This window comes from Canis aureus, chromosome 27 (assembly GCF_053574225.1).
Source record: "Canis aureus isolate CA01 chromosome 27, VMU_Caureus_v.1.0, whole genome shotgun sequence".
Taxonomy (NCBI): Eukaryota; Metazoa; Chordata; class Mammalia; order Carnivora; family Canidae; genus Canis; species Canis aureus.
In genome coordinates this window covers 11500070-11523637 of record NC_135637.1, presented here as the reverse complement: position 1 = coordinate 11523637, position 23568 = coordinate 11500070, and the positions used below count along the sequence as shown (strand labels likewise).

The 23568-nt window shown below is 40.9% G+C and overlaps 1 protein-coding gene across 5 annotated transcripts in view; it reads left to right on the top strand.

The window, feature by feature from the left end:
• The window catches only part of P2RX7 (purinergic receptor P2X 7), a 46258-nt gene extending 23586 nt beyond the window's left edge, over positions 1–22672 (top strand). Inside the window, exons 6-14 of one of the 5 annotated variants that reach the window (XR_013366497.1) lie at positions 186–266; positions 900–1029; positions 5618–5757; positions 12983–13073; positions 14419–14484; positions 14606–14755; positions 16713–16814; positions 18965–19286; positions 19452–19584. Coding sequence is in view for 4 of the 5 variants with exons in the window: in XM_077875554.1 (XP_077731680.1) it covers positions 186–266; positions 900–1029; positions 5618–5757; positions 12983–13073; positions 14419–14484; positions 14606–14755; positions 16713–16814; positions 19452–19946 (1255 nt within the window). In the remaining variant the exon portion in view is untranslated. Of the gene's footprint in view, positions 1–185; positions 267–899; positions 1030–5617; positions 5758–12982; positions 13074–14418; positions 14485–14605; positions 14756–16712; positions 16815–18793; positions 18935–18964; positions 19287–19451 lie in introns of those variants that run through there. The other 4 variants (XM_077875555.1, XM_077875556.1, XM_077875554.1 and 1 more) reach the window with 4 other exon arrangements.
• The last annotated feature ends 896 nt before the right edge of the window (positions 22673–23568 follow it).

Here is a 23568-nt window from a genome sequence, read left to right as displayed (position 1 = left end):
GAGTGTGAGAAGGGTTGTTATAGTAAATGCCATGGGGCCTCAGGAAGAGAGAAGTTTTTCCTCTTTTTTAGATTTTTAGGACTGGACTACATTTCTCTTTACTCATTGCAATGACCCGAGCCAGAAACCAGAAGCCTATGGTCCCACTGGCCCACTGATCCTCATTTCACCTCTTACTCTCTCAGGCCTGCACTCTTGAACGGTGCTGAAAATTTCACTGTGCTCATCAAGAATAACATTGACTTCCCTGGCCACAACTACACCACGTAAGTGCCTAGAATGTCTAGCTGTTAACTATCTAATGCTGTGTAATGGATTATGTACACCAAAAATTAGAAACTTAACAACCAACATTCATTATCTGATGCAGTTTCTGTGGGTAAGTAATGTGGGAATGACTTCACCAGGTGGTTGTGATTTAGGGTCTCTTGGGTTACAGTCAAGCTGTCACTGGGGACCACAGCCATCTCTGGGTTGACTGGGGCTGAGAATCCTCTTCCAAGCTCACTCACCTGGTTGTCAGCAGGAAGTTCAGTTCCCCACTATATGGACCTCTCCCTAGGACTGCTTGAGTGTCTTTAAGAATGGTGTCTGGCTTCCCCCAGAGCAAGTGATCCAAGAGGGACAGATAATAAGCAAGCAAGACAGTAAACAATATGGAAGCCGCAATCTTTTATGACTTAACCTCACAAGTGACACACCATCACTTCTGTCACGTGCTATTGGTCACACAGACCAACCCTGCACAGTGTGGGAGGGGACCACACAAGGGTGTGAATCCCAGGGGCTGAGGATCCCTGGGGCCCCTCATGGAACCCAGCTACCAACTGGCTCACTTCTATGAAAGAGACAGGTCTCAGTTTTCAAAACCATGTTTGTTTGCTTCTCGTTGCATACAGGAGAAACATCTTGCCAGATATAAACATCACTTGTACCTTTCACAAGACTCAGAACCCACAGTGTCCCATTTTTCGATTAGGAGATATCTTCCAACAAACAGGAGATAATTTTTCAGATGTGGCAATTCAGGTTGGTGGCATCTTTATACAGTGAGGGTATGAGTTGGGGGATGGAAGATGTCAAATGGTCAGGAAGCTGGACCCCTGGGTATTAGTTATAGGGCTCCCTTTATTGAGCATTTAGTATATCCCGGCACAGTGCCAAGGCCTTTTCCTGTATTACCTCATCTAATTCCACAACAACCCTGTGAACACATCCCCATGGGGCAGTAGTTTCCTGCGGCTACTGTAATAAACAAACATGATCTCGGTGGCTTAAAGCAACACAATTTTTTTTTTTTTACACTTCTAGAGGTCAGAAGTCCAAAATCAGTTTCTCTGGACCAAAATCAAGATATCAGTGGGACCATGCTCCCTACAGAGGCTTCAAGGAGAATTCATTTCCTTGTCTTTTCCCCCTTCTAGAGCTAGAAGCTCATAGCCCCTTCTCCCAGCTTCAAAGCCAGCTACATAGTGGTCACCTTGACTTCTTATTCTTTTTTTTTTTTTTTTTTTTTTTTTTAAAGATTTTATTTATTTATTCATGATAGTCACACAGAGAGAGACAGAGAGGCAGAGACACAGGCAGAGGGAGAAGCAGGTTCCATGCAGGGAGCCCGATGTGGGATTCGATCCCGGGTCTCCAGGATCGTGCCCCGGGCCAAAGGCAGGCGCCAAACCGCTGCGCCACCCAGGGATCCCTTGACTTCTTATTCTATGGAATCTCCCTCTGTCTCCCACTTATAAAGATACTGGTCTTCTTCAAAGAGAGCATTTTTATAAATAGGGTCCATCTGGATAACCCAAGATAATCTTCCTATCTCAAGGTCCTTAATTTAATCACATCTGCAGTCTCTTTTGCCATGTAAAATAATATATATCCAAAGATTCTGAGGATTGGGACCTGGGGTTAGGAATACCATTATTTCTAATAATGGCTCCTAGGGAGCCTTACTCAGACTATTACACTTGGATTAGTCAGGATTCTTCCAGTTGCACCTTATAGACATTCAACTCAAATGATGTAAGCAAAGAATAAATTAAAAAGCACTTTGGGGCAAAAAGAAACCAAACTCAATTGGCTTAAGCAAAAAAAAAAAAAAAAAAAAAAGAAAAGAAAGAAAGAAAAGAAAAAAGAACCATGTATTATTAACTCACATAAAGACATCAGGATAATGGACCTTCTAGTACATCCAAGGCATTTTCATACCCTGAGAGATTTTTCTTTTTTTTAAGATTTTATTTGTTTGTTTTAGACAGAGAACATCCTGCCTTGTGAGTTTTCTTCAGCTTTTCTCCTTTGCCTGGAACAGTCTTGCTCCAGACAGGGCATTAGCTGTCTCCCTCACCTGCTTCTAATATTTGCTCAAATATAAGCTCAGTGAAGCTTTCCCTTACCAATACCTTTAAAACAGCAATTTCAGGGCACCTGGGTGCCTCAGTCAATTCTTGATTTAGGTTCAAGTCATAATATCAGGATCATGAGATTGAGCCCTGCATTGGGCTCTGTACTGGGCATGGAGCCTGCTTAAGACTCTCTCTCTCTCTCTCTCTCTCTCTCTCTCTCTCTCGCCCCGCCTCCCCCCTTCTCTGAAAAAAAAAAAAATCTTAAAAGGACAATTTCAGTTTCTACCTCAATCCCAGCATGCTCTATGGCCCTTGCCAGTTTATTCAGTTTATTATTATATCACTGGCACCTAGCACTATCTAGGTAATACTATATATTTTATACCATTTGTTTGTTGTATGTCTTCCCTGACTGGAATGTAAATTCCATGACAGTAGGCATCTTTGGAATCTTTCGTTAATTTTGTAGAATTCTCAGCATAATGGGCACTCAATATATATTTGTTGGCAGAATGAAGCATGGGATAGCAGTAGGCATGGCTACATCCAGAAACTCAAATGATGTCTTTAGGAATCTGACTCTTTTCATCTCTTTGCTGTTTCCTTATGATGCTATCATTCTCAGACAAAATGTCCACATGTCAAGGCAAAGCCATCAAAGCCCTACAACTGTGCTGTCTGATATGGTAGCCACTAGTCACATGAAGCTATTTAAACTTCAACTGAAATGCAATGAAATGCAATGAAATGAAATGAAATATTAATTTCCTCTGTCATACTAGCCACATTTCCATCACTTAAAAGCCACATGTGGCCAGTGGCTGCTTTATTACACAGCATGAATATAAAATATTTCCATCATTGCAGAAGATTCTGTTGGACAATGTTGCTCTAGATTGTTACAATCTCTAGCTAGTGGTCCCAACCAATAGAGGACTTCTTTTTTTTTTTTTTTTTCTTTTTTTAATGGTTCTGGCAAAATGTCTCAGAGGACTCTGATTGGTCTATCGTGGACCACATACCTATTCCTGAACCAGTCACCAGGTCCAGAGGGATACATGGTCCTTACTGGCCAGTCCCAGATCATGTTGCCATTCCTGGAGCTGGAAGAGGGGACAATCCCATTCAAACCATTCAGATGGGGGCAGCCCGGGTGGCTCCGTGGTTGAGCGCCGCCTTCAGCCCAAGGCCTGATCCTGGAGACCTGGGATCGAGTCCCACATCCGGCTCCCTGCATGGAGCCTGCTTCTCCCTCTGCCTGTGTTTCTGCCTCTCTCTCTATCTCTCTGTGTCTCTCATGAATAAATAAATAAAATCTTTAAAAAAAAATTCAGATAGGAGAAATGTTTCCCAAAGAAAATTCCAGGCACTTTTACCAGAAGAACTAGATGCTGAGTGATAGAAACATCAGATATTCACAGTAATATGCAGCATACATGGCTTATTGCCAATAAAGGACAATTGTGATTATTCTGTATTATTTTCCCTTTCTCCAAGTCAGAGTCTGCTGGCTACTCATCTTTTTATCCCTAGCATCTAGGGATGCTTGAAATACTATCCTGTCTTGAAATACTATCTCTCACTGATTCAAAGGCATACTTTTTTCACACTTTAATATTTCTAAAGTCAAAAAGTGCTTTTGATTGATGGAATTTCATGGCCTAATTGGCAGCATTTCCTTCTGAGAACATAAAAAGAAAATTATGTGTCTGATAAGCAATGGTGTCTAAGACTCAGTGAAACAGGATAGCACTCAAAACATGTTTGTAGGAAGAAAGAAGTACCAAATAGAGATATGTTAGAAGTTCAGAGAAGAGGGATCCCTGGGTGGCGCAGCGGTTTGGCGCCTGCCTTTGGCCCAGGGCGCGATCCTGGAGACCCGGGATCGAATCCCACATCGGGCTCCCGGTGCATGGAGCCTGCTTCTCCCTCTGCCTATGTCTCTTTCTCTCTCTGTGACTATCATAAAAAAAATAAAAAAAATAAAAAAAAAAGAAGTTCAGAGAAGAGAAAGATCACTTTGAATTGAGGAAGACAGGGGTGGCTGAATGGATAAGGAAGGATGTAAGTTGAGTCTTGGAGGGTGATGAGGATTTAGCTAGAGAGATGGTGGGAGAAATATTTCAATGGGAGAAAAAAGACTGGGGCCGAGATCTAGAAGTTCAATATGTACCCAGCAATTCCACTTCTAAGTATATTCCCAAGAGAAATAACACCACAGGTCCACACAAAAACTCATACATAAGTGTTCACAGCAGCATTAGCATTATTCACAATAGCCAAAAGGTAGAAACAATCCAAATGTCTATCAAAGGGTAAATAGATAAACCAAATGTAGTCTATCCACAGAGTGGAATATTCTTCCACCATAAAAAGGAATAAAGTACTGATAGGGGCTACGATATAGGTGAACTTTTAAAATATTATGCTAAGTGAGGGGTGTCTGGGTGGCTCAGTAGGTTAGGCATCCAACTTTTGATCTCGTTCAGGTCTTGGTCTCAGGGTTGTGAATTCAGGCCCCACTTAAAATAAATAAACAAACAAATAAATATTATGCTAAGTGAAAGAAGCCAGTCACAAAAGATCACATTATACGATTTCATTCATAGGAAAGTTCAGAATAAGAAACTCTATAGAGACAGAAAGTAAATTAGTGGTTGCTTAGCACTGAGAGATGGGTGGGGGCAAAGGGGCACTGACAAAAAGTTTAAGGGTTTCCATTGGAGGCAATGAAACTGTTGTAAAATTTATTATGGTGACAGTCACACGTATACATGAATATACTAAAAACTGTTGAATTATACACTTTTATGCACTTGCACAAATTATATGTGAATTATATCTTAATAAAGCTGTTTTTAAAAAAGAAATGAAAATGCCAAGTGTGTTTAGGGCAAAGTGTAGACAGTGTGGAATAAGAGCTTTCTCTAGGGGAGTGTTGGGAGGGAAAGCAGAAAAGATATGTGATGGGGTGCCCTGAATTCCAGTGTAACAAGCTGTATAATCTTCAATGGGAGCCATTCCAGGTGTTAGATTATGGGAGCTGTGTTTTAGGAAAATAAATCTATCAGTGTGTCTCGGATGGGAGGAGGAGCAGGGAAGTGAATTTGCAGCCACTTGTGTGTGTTAGATGGGACTGAGCTCATGGCTCTGAAATAAAATCATCTGATTTTATCAGATCCCTTATTGATCATCCCTGTGCAGGGAGAGGTCTGGTGGCTGCATCCCACGTGCAGCAGGACTTAGAGACTGTATCTCCTTGTCTTCTTCAGGGAGGGATCATGGGCATTGAGATCCACTGGGACTGCAACTTAGACAGTTGGTTCCATCATTGCCGTCCAAAATACAGTTTCCGCCGCCTTGATGACAAGAACACCACCACTGAGTCCTTGTACCCTGGATACAACTTCAGGTAAGCACCCAGAAACCTCCAGGCCCTACTGAATTGCATCCCCAGCAGTCAGTGAGAATGAATTTTTGTTCCCAAGGCAACAAGATGAATGCAAAAGGCTTCTTCTAAGAACTAGGGGTGACTGGATTTTTGTATGCATTTTTTTCTTTTTAATTCTTAAAGTGATGCACACTCTGTAAAACAGAAACAAAACTGGGGAAACAGAGAAGAGCAAGAGAGGAGAGTATATAAATCACCCATAATTCCTCAAGCCTGAGATAGTCAAAGATAACTGGTAAATTTTCCTTCCTTTAACTGATTCTTTAATGAGGCTTCTGTGAGATCATATCACACTTATAACCTGGTATAGTGTGTGTTTGTTTTGCCAATCCCTGGGTCACTCAGAATTCCTTGCAACCATCACGTTAAATGACCCTATTGTGCAAGCATAATGATAAAAAGAGGCACAATCTAGGGTGGGTCTTTTTTATACCAGAACCTCAATGTCATCACCACACATCAACCCTGGAAGGTGGATATTAGTGTTCCCAGGTAAGCTGAGAAAGGTGAATGTTTTGAATGATTTGCCCTGGACCCACAGCTAACAGTAGTTCCATAACTCCAGCTAACCTAGGTCACTCTGACGCCCAAACCCACAACTTTTCCTTTCATTGCATGGTTTTCTTGCCTTTTCCTCCATTACTAGACATTTGGAGTGCTTCCAGCTTTTCTATTACAAATAATCCTACACTGCACATTTTTGTACATAAATCTTCGAATTTCAGATTGTTTCCTTAGGATAAATTTTTAGAAGTAGAATTACTGGATCAAAGGTGATTAACATTTTATCAGATACTTTCAGGTTTTTAATTTTTTTCTATGGCTATATTTTTCATCTCTCAAGTTTATATTCAGTTCTTTCTCAAAGCCAACTATTCCTGTTTCAGTGAGGTCCATTCTTAACTTATGGATCCTATTCCTTCTGTCTATTCTACTGTATAACATACTCTTTCACACTGACCCATTATCTATAGTAACATGTGTGGGATTTCTTCTTCCGAGGCTTTAAAGTATTTGTTGGTGAGTTTCAGCAGGAAAGGCCTTGTGCAAAGTTCTGTGTATGCCATGAATGCAGAGGCATTCCTCTGGGGTGATTATGTAATTTTGTAGTCTGCAGGCCTGTATGGTATCTATCAATTATCAACCAGTTTTTGGTTTAATTTCTGGGTGCTAGATGTTTTCACTCTGCTGAAAGCATCCTATCCCTGCTCCCTCTCTGTGTAGGACTTCTGCAACCTCTGCTCCCTTCCCTAGAAGTTTAAGATTCTAGCTCCTCAGATACAGATCTGATTGGGGTCCTACTAGGGGACAGACTTCAGACTCCAAACATGGCTCCAGTTCCCACTCCCCACTCATCTCTAGCACCTAGAAAATGTCTTTCCTTGTTTTGAGCTCACTAATACATTGATATGACTTTTTTTTTTTGATATGACTTTTAAAGAATGTTTTATCTTGCATTTCTTTGTGTATGGTGGGAGGTGGTGGGCTTAATGCTCAGGCTGCCACCTTGATTGGAAATCCTTTTGGTAAGAATATCTTCAAGACTCCTGATGCCACATTGCTTCCACACCTGCAGTCTTGTCTGACTTTTTGGGTTCTTTGTAGTTTATCTTGTATGCTTCTTACTTCTGGACTTCAACCCTATAAGAATTGACTAGATTCCTGGTCCATTTTCACCATTTAAATTGACTGGAGTGGGTTTGGTGCTGACCTGCTCTTGTTTTGACCCTTAGCACAGTTCACCCGTCTGCTCCTAATGTTTCCCCCAGTACTGATCCTGTGAGGTCCTAACTTGATGTCCGTGTTACCTCCTCTGTCTAGATCATTTTTTCAGCCTGTTCCTACAACTCTGTCCCAGCACTAACTTGTCCCTAGAGTTCAAGGCTCCATGACCTCTCATTGCTTGCAGCTACCAGGCAGGTTTCAGCGACTGTAATTATGGCTGACCATTTTGCACCCTCGTTCCAGACACAAAGTAGGCTTATGCTGTTCCCTTTTCAGAAAGAGTTGTCAACTACATCCCTAGAATAATGGCTATTCAACCATTTTGCCTATGAAGCCAGTAGGTAATTGATATTGACACTACTTATTTATTCATTCATCAAATACATGTTGAAGAAAAAATCTTGTTGTGCCAGTGGGTATATATTGGTAAACAAAATAGACAAAGTTACTACTTAGCTTATGTTGTAATAGGACATGAATATTAGTAATTATAACATAAGACAAAAATATAAGTAAATTAAAAACTCCAACAAGGCAACATCATTAGTCATCAAGGAAATGCAAATGTAAACCACAATGAGAAACACCTACATATACCCCCCCAGAATAGGTAAAACTTTTTAAAAGGCTGGCAATTCCAAGTGCTGACAAGGAGGAGAAGCAACTGGAACTCTCCCTTTTCCCAGGTGGTAGCGTAAGATGGTACAACCATGGTAGAGAACTGCTGGAAAATTTTTTATGAAGTTAAACATACATCTATCCTATAATCCAGAAACCCCACTCTTAGAAAGGAAACAAAAGTTCATACCAAGATTTGTATATGAATGTTCACAACAGCCTTTGCCATAATTACCAAAACCCAGAAACAACCTAAATGTCCAATAGGTGATTAGAGAAGTAAATTGTGGTATATATTTATACAATAAAGCACTAATTAGTATACACAAAGAAGGAACAATATGCTCACACATGCAACAACACAGAGGTATCCTACCGACATTATGTGGAGTAAAAGGAGCCATACTGTATGGTGCCATTTATATGAAGTACAAGAACAAGCAAGACAGCTTTTGTGTGATGATAAAAGACAACAGTGGGTGCTGGTCTGGGGAGTAGGAGATGGGAGAGGCAAAATAGGTACTGATTAGAAAGGAGCACAGGAGATTTTCTGAGGCCATGGAATGTTCTAGATCTTGATAGGGATATAGGTTATACAGTGTATTTATCTGTCAAAATTCATTGAACTCAACTTTTGGAGGACTTATTTTATGTAATACATGTTTTATGTAAACTATACCTTAATAGAGCAAATAACCCTAGTAAGACCATTTCAGATAATGAATGATAAATGCTGTGAAGAAAATCAAACAAGATACTGTGCTGCAGGGTTAGGGCGGAACAGGGGTAGGGGTAGGGGAGAGACCAGAGAACGCCTCTCCAAGAGCAGGGTAGGACCCCTGCAGATATTATATGCTTTTGTGAGGCTTGTGCTTTCCTAGTTAGGAAGAGAAACTGCACAGACTGGAGCCCATGTTAGGGGAATAGCCCTGCAAAAGTTTGTAGTTTCTCTAAATACTTGTAGTATTAACAGTCTAGACCAGGGGTTCTCAAAGTACAATTCCCAGCATCAGCATGCTGGGAATGTGTTAGAAATCCAAATTTGCAGGCTCTGCCTTGGACCTACTGAATCAGACATGTTGTGGATTGTCTTCACAAGCCCTCCAGGTAAGAGCCTCTCAGGTGTGAGAACCACTGATCTAGAACCTCAATACTCAAAGTGTAGTCCTGGAACCAGCAGCATGGCCTTACCTGGGAGCTTATTATAGTCTCAGGCCCCACTCTTGATGAACTGAATCAAAATCTCCATTTTAACTAGATTCCCAGAAGATTCATGTGCACATTGAAGTTTGAGAAGCACTAGTCTAGACTCTATCATTTAGTACCCCAAACATACTTTCTTCTTAGATGTTTCACCTGACTACATTTTGTCTCTATGATGAGGTTGCCAGTTTCGTGGGGCAGTGAATACAATATGGCATCTACTTAATCTGTACATGCAAGTGTAGGCAAAAGTGCACATGTGCATGCACACACACATTCATTGCTTCCTAACACTTCTGCTAGCATTCCTATTGACTTCTGGAGGGGTCTGCTCAAGCAAATGGGTCTCTACATTTTACCTAAAGCAGCATCATAAAGTGGCAGGAAGCCTCCAAACTGTGTCTTTATTTTTCTTTACTTATTTTTTGCTTATACAATGTTTTAAAAGTTGAGACATTCTACATAAAAATCTGGACTTCCTACTTTTCTCAAAAATTTTGAGTATTGGGGGAAAAAAACTAAACCATTTGACAACTCTAGGTTCATATTTCACACAGCAGCACTCTGTTGGAGATGAGTGACAGTGGTTCCCTTTAGAAAGGGCATGTGATTTTTTTGTTGTTGTTTTCCACTGTCCCTACCACTCCCTATTGCCTTATAGCTGGCCTGCAATATTCATTCCATCATCTGCCTCACCCCTATAGGCATTTGAGTTTGAGACCCTTGACTAAAGGCCAGCTGATGTCAGGCTCCCTGCATGGAATGGAGCCTGTTTCTCCCTCTGCCTGTGTCTGTGCCTCTCTCTCTCTCTCTCTCTCTCTCTCTCTGTCTGTCTGTCTCTCATGAATAAATGAATTAAATCTTTAAAAAAAAAAAAAAAGGTCAGCTGAGATCAAGACACAAGATGTTTTTTGCCTCCTCTAAGTCAGTGGAGTTTCATCCAGGGCCCTGAAGCAGCTCCTAGTTTAGATGTTTTGATATCCCCTGCTGTTCCACTGAACAGACTTAGGGCCATTAGCAACAAGAGACGATTGGATCAGTGGTCCTCTGACTGCCTTTGCAGGATGTTTGCGTTTTGTTTTTTGTTTTGTTTTGTTTTGTTTTTAGTGTTCTGCAGAAGCATGCAGGGCAATGTCCCAAACAGATGTTAGCATATATCCTTTGAGTCTTTGAGGTAAGCCTAAGAACATCAGCTCCTGGAGAGATCTGTGCTTTCTAAAGAACTGAGGTGGTTATGATGTTAGTATTCTTTTAGAACAAAATGTTAGAGCATTTGTTGTCTGGAATGAACGCCAGAAGAAATCTTTGGCCAGAAATAAAGTTCCAAGTTCTGATGGATAACTGGATAGGTTATTTTCAAACAGCCACAAAAAATGAGAAGAGAATTGCATATGAGTTTTATGAAAAAATATAACTTCCTGAAACATAGGAAGTTGAAGAAGTTGATCACATCACAGAATTTTGTCCTTTAACAAAAGATCAATGCCCAAAGGTCCTTATTCAGTGAACATGTGATTCGGTTTATTTACAGCACGTATAAAGTAGGGCAGACCCTCAGTGCATGCCTGATGCACCTCTCTGGTTCAGAATGGGCATATGCATGTGTTAGTTTCCTGTGCCTGCTATAACAAATGACTATAAACTTGGTGGTTCAAAACAATAGAAGTGTATTTTCTCACAGTTCTGGGTGACAGAAGTCTAAAATCAAGCAGTCAGCAGGGACACACTCCCTGAAGACTCGAGGGGAGGATCCTTCCTTGCTTCTCCCAGCTCCCTGCAACTCTCTGTGTTCCTTGACTTGAGGCTGCATCACGCTAATATCTGTATCCATCTTTATGCGGGTTTCTCCTCTGTGTTTCTGTTTCAACTCTCCTCTCTTTTTTATAAAGATATCAGTCATTGGTTTCACCCTAAATCCAGGATGATCTCATCTTAAGGTCCTTAATCACATCTGCAAAGACCCTATTCCAAATAAGGTCACATTCACAGGTACAGGGGTTCGGCCCTTGGACCTACCTTCTTGGGTGGCCATTATTCAAGCCATTACAGTGTGCAGAAAACAGCCTGCTCCGGCCCTAGTGTTTCTCAGAGTGTGGACCACTGACCTCGTGCACCAGATCCACCTAGCACCTTTCTAGAAACATCTCAAACCTTCTGAAACCACGCTCTGGGTGAGGCCTAGGAATCTACCCTTGAACACATTTCCCAAGTGATTCTTATCCTTAGTTCAAGAACCACTGTACCAAGACCCTTTGCTTTGCTTTGTGTTTTAAAAAATAAATCACTTGGTAGAGCAGCAGAAGAAAGAACTGTCATGGGATGAGAACCATCAGAGACAAAGAAATCAAAACCCCTCTGGCCAGAAATTGGTGCTCAACACATTTTGAGAGTCAAAAAACAGGAGTTTCAAATACTCTGTACTGTATTCTGACAGAGCATCTGCCTTCTGTTTCCTTCTCTCTCCACACCTGTAAATAGACTGTGAATTAGTAACTCAGAAAATATCTTACCTAAAAACAACCTCCAAAAGGTGGTAAGAGGGACAGATTTAAAAGTTTTGTGACGCATGTGGTTTAAGCCTTCCTAATTTTCCATGAAAACAAAACATTCTGCTTTTCCTGACTGCAACACTGGTGAGAGCTACGCATTTGGGGTGGTTGTGATTTGTGCCTGAGTCTTAATTTACAAATATACCTAAGAAATGATACAGAAAAAAAAAGAGAGAGAAAAAAAAAGAAATGATACAGAGAGGTCACTGCCACTGAAAGAACTTTATTATATTTCCCAAGAGGAGGGGCACACCATGCCACACAAGGCCACAGGGGAAGCACCAGGTTTGGTCAAGAGATGGAATGATCAAGGGAAATCATGGCCCAGAACCTTCATTGTGTTTTCCATGGGACAGGCAAGGCAGAGCGGGGCAACACCTTAGAATTAGCCTGCTTGAGTAATGTGAGCAGGCTCTGGGCTACAGGTGCTAGCTTTGGGTACCTGGCCTTGGGTGACCTGGTGCAGGGGAAATAGTGGCTCCATGTGTGAGGGTAGAAGTGAAGGTGGTTGGAGATATGGATTCAGGATCAGCAGAGGGTCTTTAACATGATTTTCAGGCTCTTGCAAAAGCTGGATCACAAGGAAGATATAAACAATTATGGCTGTTAGTTTGGCCCTGTTGTAATAGATGCACACAGACAAATACGGAATCTAAGAAAATACAATTAGAACAGATTGCTGAGGGGCACCTAGCCCCTATCCACCAATTAGTAGCCAAGATCCCCACCCCACTTTGTTCTAGAAGCCAAACCCTCTTAAGAAATAATCAGATTTGCTTGAGACTATTTTTTTAAATTTCTCTTATTGTTAATACTGTACTCATTAAAAATTGTTCATTTTCATCTTAAATGGAAAGGAGATTTTGTACCACTCTGTGATGGTGGAAGAAGAGGAGGCAATGTGGGAAGTGGTGCTTTGGTTCCAAGAGAGTAATTTGTGGGTTTGAATAATGTTCTTCCCTCTGCCAACTGCAGCAGAACTAGAAGATAAACAAGTAAGACTAGCTCGGCTCCTGTTTTGGGTTTTCCTTTCATGAAATACCAGCATGTTCACACAGATCTTTTAAACATGGATCCTTCTCCTCCTACAGATACGCCAAGTACTATAAGGAAAACAACGTTGAAAAACGGACTCTGATAAAAGTCTTTGGGATCCGTTTTGACATCCTGGTTTTTGGCACCGTAAGTCTCTGCTCCCAGCCACTGGCACCTCCATTCCTGCGACTGTGTCCTAATTATTGCTGTAGTGCCTCAAAGGGTACATGTTTCAGTCATAGTCATTAGCTGGCACTGTGCATCTCACATGTGGGATAAGAGGGGGAAGAAATGTCCTTGGGGTCCTGTCCAAGATGAAGTCAACTGATGAGTACAAGAGTGGGATTGGGGAAAAACACTGAATATTCAACTTTAAAAATACTCCGATGCTTAAAAAAGAGAGAAAGTAAGAAATCCTTTTGCAAAACACTTTGTAAGTAAAAGAATCCAATGCAAATTGGCTTAGGGGGAAAAAAGTTGTTTTTGTTTTTTTGGTTTTGTTTTTGGTTTTGTTTTTGTTTTTTTTTAATTTCACATAACTGAAAAATCCAGGGGCAGTTTCAGGCTTCGGGCATGGCTGGATATTCAAACAACATCCTTAAGAATCTTCTTCCCTTCATTTCTTACATCTGTTCTCCTCTATTTTGGCATCATCCTGGCTGGCTGTGTCTACATTGTGATTTCAGGCAGCTCCTTATACCTTTACCAGTCCAGCAATCTCAATAAAACAAGAACATCTCTTTGCTATAAAAGGTTTGGCAAATAATTCAGGCAGATACCATTGGCTCTGACTGGCCCAACATGGGCCCCATGCCCTGTGCTAATCACTATGTTTAGGTCACACCATAATGTCAGTGGCCTTGGACCTGCCCTGACCCAGCCCCTTTCCCTCAAACTATTTGGACCAAGCATGGACAGATATGGTTTTCTGAAGGAAAACTGGGTGTTGTTTCCACAAGAAGGAGGGAGGGTATTCTGGGCATGCAAAAATCTGTAGATGCCCAAAATGCCTTGTCCAAAACTGTATTATTTACATCATATGTTATGTCATATGGTGGTAAGCAACACAAGAGTCGATGAGATAGAAGCTGAGAGGATGGAAAGATCTTTGAGAAGAAAAACCACGAGGACACCTAAGGGAAGAGTGTGCAGATATTCTTTCCCTCTGCTTCCAAGGTAATCTCAAACCACTTTTAGGGAAAACTTGCCCGAAATTCTCACCTTGTATGGGAAAACAACAAACTCAGTGTATGGGTTCTAGTGCTTCTTTGTTTAACACATTCATGTTTTCGAGCGGATCCCAGAAGGCAGAAATAGGATGAATGGGATTCCTATTTTCAGTCTGCAGCATCTGTTGCCATAAACACCTTGCATGATCTATTGAAGTCATGGCCATGGACTCTCTCATCTGCTGGAGCTGACAATTACATGGTAGAGCAAAAGGCCATTGCTCTGAATGTCAACTAAGTAATCTTTACCATTTTGTTTTCAGGGAGGAAAATTTGACATTATCCAGTTGGTCGTGTACATTGGCTCAACCCTCTCCTACTTTGGTTTGGTAAGGGGTTCTCTTTCCTACACTTTAGGAAAGTGATTTGGCAAAAAAAAAAAAAAAAAAAAGAAGAAGAAGAAGAAGAAAAGAAATCTCACTAACTCGCACTGATCTGGGTTCTTCCTAGGCCACTCTGTTCATTGACTTTCTCATCAACACTTACTCAAGTAAATGCTGTCGATCCCACATTTATCCCTGTTTCAAGTGCTGTGAATACTGTGCAGTCAATGAATACTACTACAAGAAGAAGTGTGAGACCATTGTGGAGCCAAAGCCGGTAAGGCTCACTGAATCAGTAGGTGCCAAAATACCCGGAGAGTCAGGTGTATTTTATGCAAAAATAAGGCCAAAATCACAGGTGTCATCCCATAGTAGACAAGTCTCTGGACTCTACCCTGATCCACCATCTCTCAGATGAATCCTTTGGTCTTAGGGAAGAAGAGGAACAAAATGAAGAGGCCAGAAAGAGGGAGAATGAATTTTTATGTTCTAGGACTTGTCAGTTTTGTCAGATTTATTAAATTGGTGCAGCCAAAAAAAATAGTATAGTGACTTTGGAGACAATTTGGCAGTATCTAATAATACTTAGGTGGGATATGCTTTACAGCCTGGCATTTCCGCTTCTCCATGCCAACCCGCAAGTAACACTCACTTAAGTGCCCCAGTAGTGCCATGTAACTAAATCCACCTCAGCACTGTCTTTAGTAACAGTGAAGAAAGAATATCCAGCCAAATGTCCAACAGGTGGATGGTGAGAGAAACTATGACCAGTCCATAGCAAGGAGTGCCAAGCACCAGTTTAAAAGAATGATGTGGATAATAATAAGAGCAAACATTTATGGAACTCTTCAAAGTGCTTTCTATATATTAATTCATTGAATTTTCAGGACAACCCTATAAATATACGCTAATATCTTTCTAAAGATGAGACAATTGATGTGTAAGAAGGGGTAAATAGTTTGCCCAGAGTCATATAGCTAGTAGATGGAAGAGCTACAATTCTAACTCAGACAGGCTGGTTTCAGAATCCATCTTAATAACTGATATGTTAGAGGTACTGGCATGAACAAATATCCAAAATGTGTTGTTGAAAGGAAAAAAGCAAACTATAGAATAATATATATGATATGATAGGGTTTTTTTTAAGATTTTTATTTATTCATGAGAGACACACAGAGAGAGAGAGGCAGAGACACAGGCAGAGGGAGAGGCAGGCTCCATGCAGGGATCCCGACGTGGGACTCGATCCTGGGACTCCAGGATCACACCCTGGGCCAAAGGCAGGCACAAAACCACTAAGCCACCTAGGGATCCCTATGATAGATAGGTTAAAAGACAACTACACATATGAACTAATCTCACATATTTTCTATATGTAAATGTGTACATATATACACACAAATACACACATATATTCTAGATATTTTATATATTCTATATATTTTCTACACTTATACACATGCATGAATGTGTATAGGGAGGATAACATGTATACAAAAAGGCACTGGACACACACAAAAGTGACAACAACGATTCCTTCTGCAAAGGAGCCTAGGATGAAGGACTAGTCAAATAGAATTTTAGCTCATTTGCATTGTTTTGATTTAATTTGGGTTCTACCAAGCAGGTCTCCTATCCTTGATTCCACAATTTCTCCCAATCAAGGAGAAATCTCCAGTGCTTAAAACAACAAAGAGGCTTTCTCTGTCTTTCCCTCATAAGAATATGACTGTCCTTTTCCCAGCAGCTGAATGCACGGTTCACTGGTCACTGTACACGTATTCTACAATATGAAATAAAAGTGCATTTTTGCAACTAAAAATAATTACCATTTTGTAACTAAAAATAAAAGCCCAAGATGGGATGAAAGTCAACAAAAATATAGATAATTTAAGTTGCAATAGTCACATTTTCTGGGGATACTCAATAAAGAGTAACTCAAATTGAGGAGATACAAGAAAGGGTTTGACATAGCATGTGGAAGACCTAAAAACATCAGGCAGCAAGCTATGGAGACTCTGAGCTCACATATTAAGGTACATCGAGTTCCACTACTGATTTACCTTTGGACTCAGAAATCATTCATCCTCGGCCAGCAAGAGTTTTTGGTCAGCTTCTCTAACAGTTTGTCATTTGGTAAATAGGAATAACACTTGCCTTTAGATATGTTCAGGAATGTCATTGTGGATAATTCTGTACAAAAATGGGTAAAAATTTTAACTGTCTTTTCTTAGACATTAAAATATGTGTCCTTTGTGGATGAAGCCCACATTAGGATGGTGGACCAACAGCTACTTCGGAGACGTCTACAAGATGTCGAAGGTGAAGAAGTCCCAGTAAGTTAAAACATTTGATTTTTTTTAAAGAAAAGTTACTATTAAATATAAATATAGCTACAGATTTGTATAAATTGCAATTTTAACACATTAAGTACATGTAACCCAGAATATTAGTAAAAGCCTTTTTCATGTCTCCACCCACTACCTTCCCTTAAATGTCATCATTATTCTGTACCCAAAGGTTAGTTTTATATCTTCCAGAATTTTATAAAATTTGAATCCCATATGTACTCACTCAGCATATACTCTGTGAAATGTCTGGCTTCTTTCACTCAACATTGTTTTTGTGAGTCATCTATGACACTGCATATAGCAATAGTTCATTCCATTGTTGTATAATTTCCACTTTATAAACATCCAATATATTTATCCCTTCCATTGTTGATAGACATTTGGTAGTTTCCAGTTTGGAGCTCATGCAGAAATGCCGCCATGGTAAACATATGGTGCCTACAAGTGGACCTGCTGGGTCGGAAGGCAGGCATATGATACTACCAAACCATCCTCTAAAGGGGGTGTTTTAATTCCCACTCTCCTCAGCAGCTCTGATTGCTGGACATCTTTATTAACTGTATTATTTCTACAGCTTCCATAATAAATCACCACAACTAAGTAGCTTAAAACAACAGAAATTCATTCTCATACACTTCTGGAGGCTGGAAGTCAGAAGTCAAGGTGTTGGTAGGGCTCTGTCTGAAAGCCCAAGGGAGGATCCTTCTTTGCCTCTTCCAGTTCCTGGTGTTTATTACACCTGTTAGAACCACTGGTACAATGCTGATGGTAAGAGCAAACATCTTTTTGTCTCATTCCCTATCTCAGGAAGAAAGCTTTCACATTTCACTATCATATTTGCTGTAGGGTTTTAAAGAATGCTTTATCGAATTAAGAAAAGTCTCCCCTGTTCTAGTTTGCTAAGAATCTTTATCATAAATGAATACTGAATTTTAAAATAATACTTTTTTCTGCTTTTTAAAAAACAATGAGTTTTCTTTTCTCTATGGGTGTGGTGAATTACACAAACTGATTTTCAAATATTAAGCCAACCTTGCATTCCTACAGTAGAATCAATTTGAATGTAATATATTACTCTTTGTATTTATTGCTGGATTTGATTCACTAATATTATAGATTTTTATGTCTCTTATTGAGAGAGACTGGCCAGAATTTTTCCATTCTTGTAATGTCCATGTTGGGTTTGGATATAATGTGAACTAGAGGCTGGCAGGGTAGAGAATACACATAAAATTTATCATTTTAACCATTATAAAGTGTACAGTTCAGTGACATTTAAAATTCAAAATCCAGGGACACCTGGGTGGCTCAGTGGTTGAGTATTTGCCTTTGGCTCAGGGAGTGATCCTGGAGTCCCAGGATGGAGTCCCAAACTGAGCTCCCCACAGGGAGCCTGCTTATCCCTCTGCCTATGTCTCTACCTCTCCGTGTCTCTCCTAAATAAATAAAACCTTTAAAATTCAAAAGTTTATCCACATGCTGTGCAGCTATCTCACTATCTAGTTCCACAACTTTTTCATTGACCCAAAAGGAAATGCTGCATCCATTCAGCAGCCATTCCTCACACCCACTTCCCCCTAGTCCCTGGCAAACATTACTCTTCCTGTCAGCATGGAATTGCCTATTTTGGGACATTTCATATAAATGGAATCATACAGTATTTGCCTTTTTGTGACTGGCTTCTCCCACTTTTCCTAATGTCTTCAAGGTTCATATCATAGCAGGTGTCAGTACATTGTTCCCCTTTTTCTGGCTGAATAATACTCCACTATATGGACATAACATTGTTAACAAACTATAGAAATGATCCCTGAAAGTACAGTCTTTGAACATAACATTTTTATCCATTTATCCGTTAATGGATATTTGGGGTGCAAACCTTTGGCTATTGTAAAATAGTACTGCTGTAATTGCTCATGTACAAGAACTATTTATTTTAATGTGCTGATTCCATCTTTGTCCAGTGAATGAAGGTCTCTGTTACAAAGAACAGATATAAATGATGTCAATTATGGCAACCTTCTCTTGGAGGATAACAAATGGATTTGCTAAAAGAGGAAGGCTGGAGGAAAAGGAAGCAGTAGAGCAAAGTCAACAAATATTTACTGTCCACTATGTGCTGCTTCCTGTCCTAGGCACTGGGGATATAGCAGTAACAAAGCAGACAGGGCCCCTGCTTTCATGTGGAAGAAGAATCATCAAGAGAACATATCAATTCAATTAGTGGGATCATTTCAGATAGTGATAAGTACTGTGAAGAACACGAAATCTCATGATGTGCTAAAAGAGTGATCTGGGTGGAAGGGAACCACCTGGATCGGGTGGTCAGGGCAAGAAGGTCTCCATGAAGAGGTTATACCTGCCTTGCAGCCTGGCTTGTCTGAATTTCACTTTTCAAATCTGTAAAATGGGAGATAAGGACACATGTCTCATGAGATTCTTCAAAGGCTAAACAAGGTGAGTTTATAAAACACTAGCATGTTCTTGATACATAAATTTAATAGATGATGGCTATTATATTTATGTGACAAAGTGTAATGTTATAAGTTAATAACAAAATTAAAGAACCTAGAACCTTAGGGGTGGTCACTGCTGATGGGTTTGGAAACTTGACTTTTTCAGAGACCCTCAATGGAATTCACAGACTTGTCCAGGCTGTCCCTGTCTCTCCATGACCTGTCCCCTATTCCTGGACAATCAGAGGAGATGCAGCTGTTAAGTGAAGAAGTGACCCCTAGATCCAGCAACAGCCCAGACTGGTGCCAGTGTGGACACTGCCTCCCATCCCAGCTCCCCGAGAGCCAGCGATGCCTGGAAGAGCTGTGCTGTCGGAAAAAGGCTGGTGCCTGCATTACCACCTCAGAGCCGTTCAGGAAGCTCATCTTGTCCCGACAGGTCCTGCAGTTCCTCCTGCTCTACCAGGAGCCCTTGCTGGTGCTGGATGAAAACTCCAACAGCCGGCTGCGGCACTGTGCCTACAGGTGCTACACCACCTGGCGCTTTGGCTCCCAGGACCTAGCCGACTTTGCCATCCTGCCCAGCTGCTGCCGCTGGAGGATCCGGAGAGAATTTCCCAAGAGTGAAGGCCAGTACAGTGGCTTCAGGAGTCCTTACTGATGGCACAGGGTTGAGCAAGCATGTTAATGTTCCCTTTGTTTGCACCTGAGCTTGACCTGCAAAGATCTGTGGCCAAATTTTCAACCAAAGGGAGATGTGTTTCCTCTCCTGCAGCCCTAGATCTGTCAGAGAGCAGACTAAACAACCCAACAAATAAACTAGAATCCCTCAGCATGGACTGAGAGTCAAGAGATTCAGATCTATGCCTCAATTCCATCCCTGGGAAGTTGTATGATCCTAGGGCTTTAACTCTGTGCCTCAGCTGCCTTACTATCCAACCTGCTATTCCACAGAGACATCGGGAGAAGAAACTTAGAGAGTGTGCACTTTCTTGCTAATGCACAAAGAGCTATATGAATGCAAAGAAGCTCCTTCTGAGACACGCTGGGAAATTGTACAACTATGAACCAACCCTTTGGGTGGAGAAGATGGAGGATTAAAAGTGGCCACACTCAGCGGTTTAGCACCTGCCTTCACCCCAGGGCGTGATCCTAGAGTCCTAGGATCAAGTCCCACATCAGGCTCCCTGCATGGAGCCTGCTTCTTTCTCTGCCTGTGTCTCTGCCCCTCTTTCTCTCTCTCTCATGAATAAATAAATAAAATCTTAAAAAAAAAAGTGGCCACAAATTCTTTGGCACTTGTCCCTGAGAGTTATGTCTCCTCCCCTTGTATCTAGGCAGTTCTGATGGCTTTATCCAGCAGTGGAAGTGACACTGTGCCAGCTCTGGGGTCTTGGTCTTGAGGCTGGCAGCTTCCACTTCCTATCCGGTCCCACGTCTGCTGTGAAGGAAGCCAGCCCCCATACAAAGGTCTGGCTATCCTGAGACCACCCTTCTGTGAGGAAATTCAAGAAGCTACATGGAGAACAGAGATGCCTCCAGTTCCCAGCTTCCAAGCCAAACAAACTAGACATGGGAGAGCCACTCAGTACATATGCTTTCGGATATGTACTGATGCTTTCGGATGATTCCACACCCTGCTAACATAGGACTGCAACTATATGAGATGCCCTGCACAGAACAAAAGTGTTGTTTTAAGCCACTAAGTTTTATGTTGTTTGTTATGCAGCAACACTCTGGGGCAGTGAGGAAGCCTCAGTGGAACATAGACTCAGCCCATACTTTCCATGGTTCTAAGGTTTTTTGTTTGTTTGTTTTTCTAAGATTTTATTCATGCATTCATGAGAGACAGAAAGAGAGAAGCAGAGACACAGGCAGAGAGAGAAGCAGGCTCCCTGCAGGAAGATCAACGCGGGACCCGATCCCTGGACTCCAGGACCACGCCCTGGGCCGAAGGCAGGCCCTAAACCTCTGAGCCATCCAGGGATCCCCCAGTTCTAAGGTTTTTAGGGAGCTTGGACCACCCCTGAAAGCCCCAAAGGGGCTTAGGTTTCTGTTCGGCACCTCTGTCAAAGCTGCAGACCAAATCAGGTAACCCACCAGACCAGGCCTGGCATCTATCCAACCTAACTGCTGGACTACCTGATATATTCTAATATACATCCTATCTCTGCAACTGGAAGTAGCTACTGCTGTTAAAACTGGAAAAGGCCAAGTTTATGCCTTCAACACCCTGTACTTTGCAGCCAATTAGAATGGATGCAATCTGGATGCTACTTTAAAAAGTAACTCACACCCAAACCTTTACCATTTCTGTACATCAACTGCTAAGAATATGAAAATGGATAGTCAGAAGTTTTAGTATCCTTCTTTGGGATTTCCTTTCATTTTTCTGGTATTAGAATTGATTATTCCTAAACAACTATTTTAAAGAATAAATGGAGACCACTATTCAACACTGTAACTAAAAAAAAAAAAAAAAAACACTGTAACTGATGAAGGATCTGTGAGTTTTTTTAAATACATATTCTGAGATGTACCATTTTGATACCTTTTAAAAACCAGATGCTTTTTTACTATATTCACATAAGGTAAATATGGGCAAAACCCTTCTTTTTTTGATCCAGGATTTTATCTGGCTTTAAACTCAGGAATATGGTAGGCCAGACTGAAATTTCATTTTTACAACCTTTCAGAGATAGTAAATTATAAATGACTTCTTATATGTATGATATATATTTGAAAAGTGGATTACATATGACTTCTGCAGAATTTAAATTTTTACTCCTAGAATTCTATGTATGAGCTACAGATTTCCATTCTGATAAATATCTAAGACTTTATACCTTTTTGTGCGTGTGTGCCTTATCCCCAATGTATTTTTATCACCTCTGGGGGCCCCAAATGGAGTCAGAATTTAGAATGACAATTAGTCATTAGATCCACCTATCTTCCTTCACCTTCCCCACAGATGCTTTAAGTGAGAGGGTGATGTGTTATGTCATCCATGTGTAAAATGTCTTGACACTTCCTACAATAACATGCATCACATTTATGTCTTGTTTTTTAGTCTACTGCATAAAATAATGTCATCAGCAAAGACATCCCAAGGAGAATCACACTCTGTAGGATGTTTGCTTGTACTTAAATACATTATTCTATATGGTAATTGCCCAGTATTCATTACTTCGTGTCTGTATTAAAGATCTGCTTTCTTATCACATTGACTGGTTTCATGTAGAATTGGTAATGAACTTGCATTTCTCTCTTCAGAGGGCACCAGTTTTTAAACACTTACTAATTCTAGTTTGCCAATGTACATGTCCTAACTAGATAACATGTTTTGATAATAAAATATTGTATCAATGTTTCGATTATAAAAAATAATGTATGATTTATGATTACTAAAGTGTTCCTTTTACTTCCTTTTCTCAGAAGATCCCCAAATCACAGTTCATTCATTGACACTTTCATTCAACATATAGTCATTGAGGCACTATGACATAATAAGATATGTATTTGAGGGCAGCCCTGGTGACGCAGCAGTTTAGAGCCGCCTGCAGCCCAGGGTGTGATCCTGGAGACCTGGAATCGAGTCCCATGTCTGGCTCCCCGCATGGAGCCTGCTTTTCCCTCTGCCTGTGACTCTGCCTCTCTCTCTCTCTCATGAATAAATAAATAAAATCTTAAAAAAAAAAAGATATGTATTTGAGGGGATTCCTGGGTGGCTCAGTGGTTTAGCACCTGCCTTTGGTCCGGGGAGTGATCCTGGAGTCCCGGGATCGAGTCCCTGCATGGAGCCTGCTTCTCCCTCTGCCTGTGTCTCTGCCTCTCTCTCTCTCTCTCTCTCTCTCTCTGTCTCTCATGAATAAATAAAATCTTAAAAAAAAATATGTATTTGATCTCTGCTCCCAGGTGCTAACACAGAGTTCCCAAATTCCTTAGAATTTCTGGGCTGATGAGAGTGTCTTCTGTTCTAACAAGGAAACGCTTAGTAGGCTCTTAACTTCAGGATAGGGACTGGTTGCCAAAAAGACAAAGCCATGGTCAGAACTTAGGACTTCTAAGAGTTCCAGGTTCTTCAGAGTAGTGGATTGGAAATTAAATTAATAATTGATTGTGCCCATATGATGAAGCTCCCATTAAAAATGTCTAAATCACAAGATTTGGAGAGCTTCTGAACTGATGAACACATCTACATGCTGGGAGAGTGGTGTACCCCAACTCCACAGGGACAGAAGCATCTGTGCTAAGGACCCTTCTGGACCTTGCCCTATGTACCT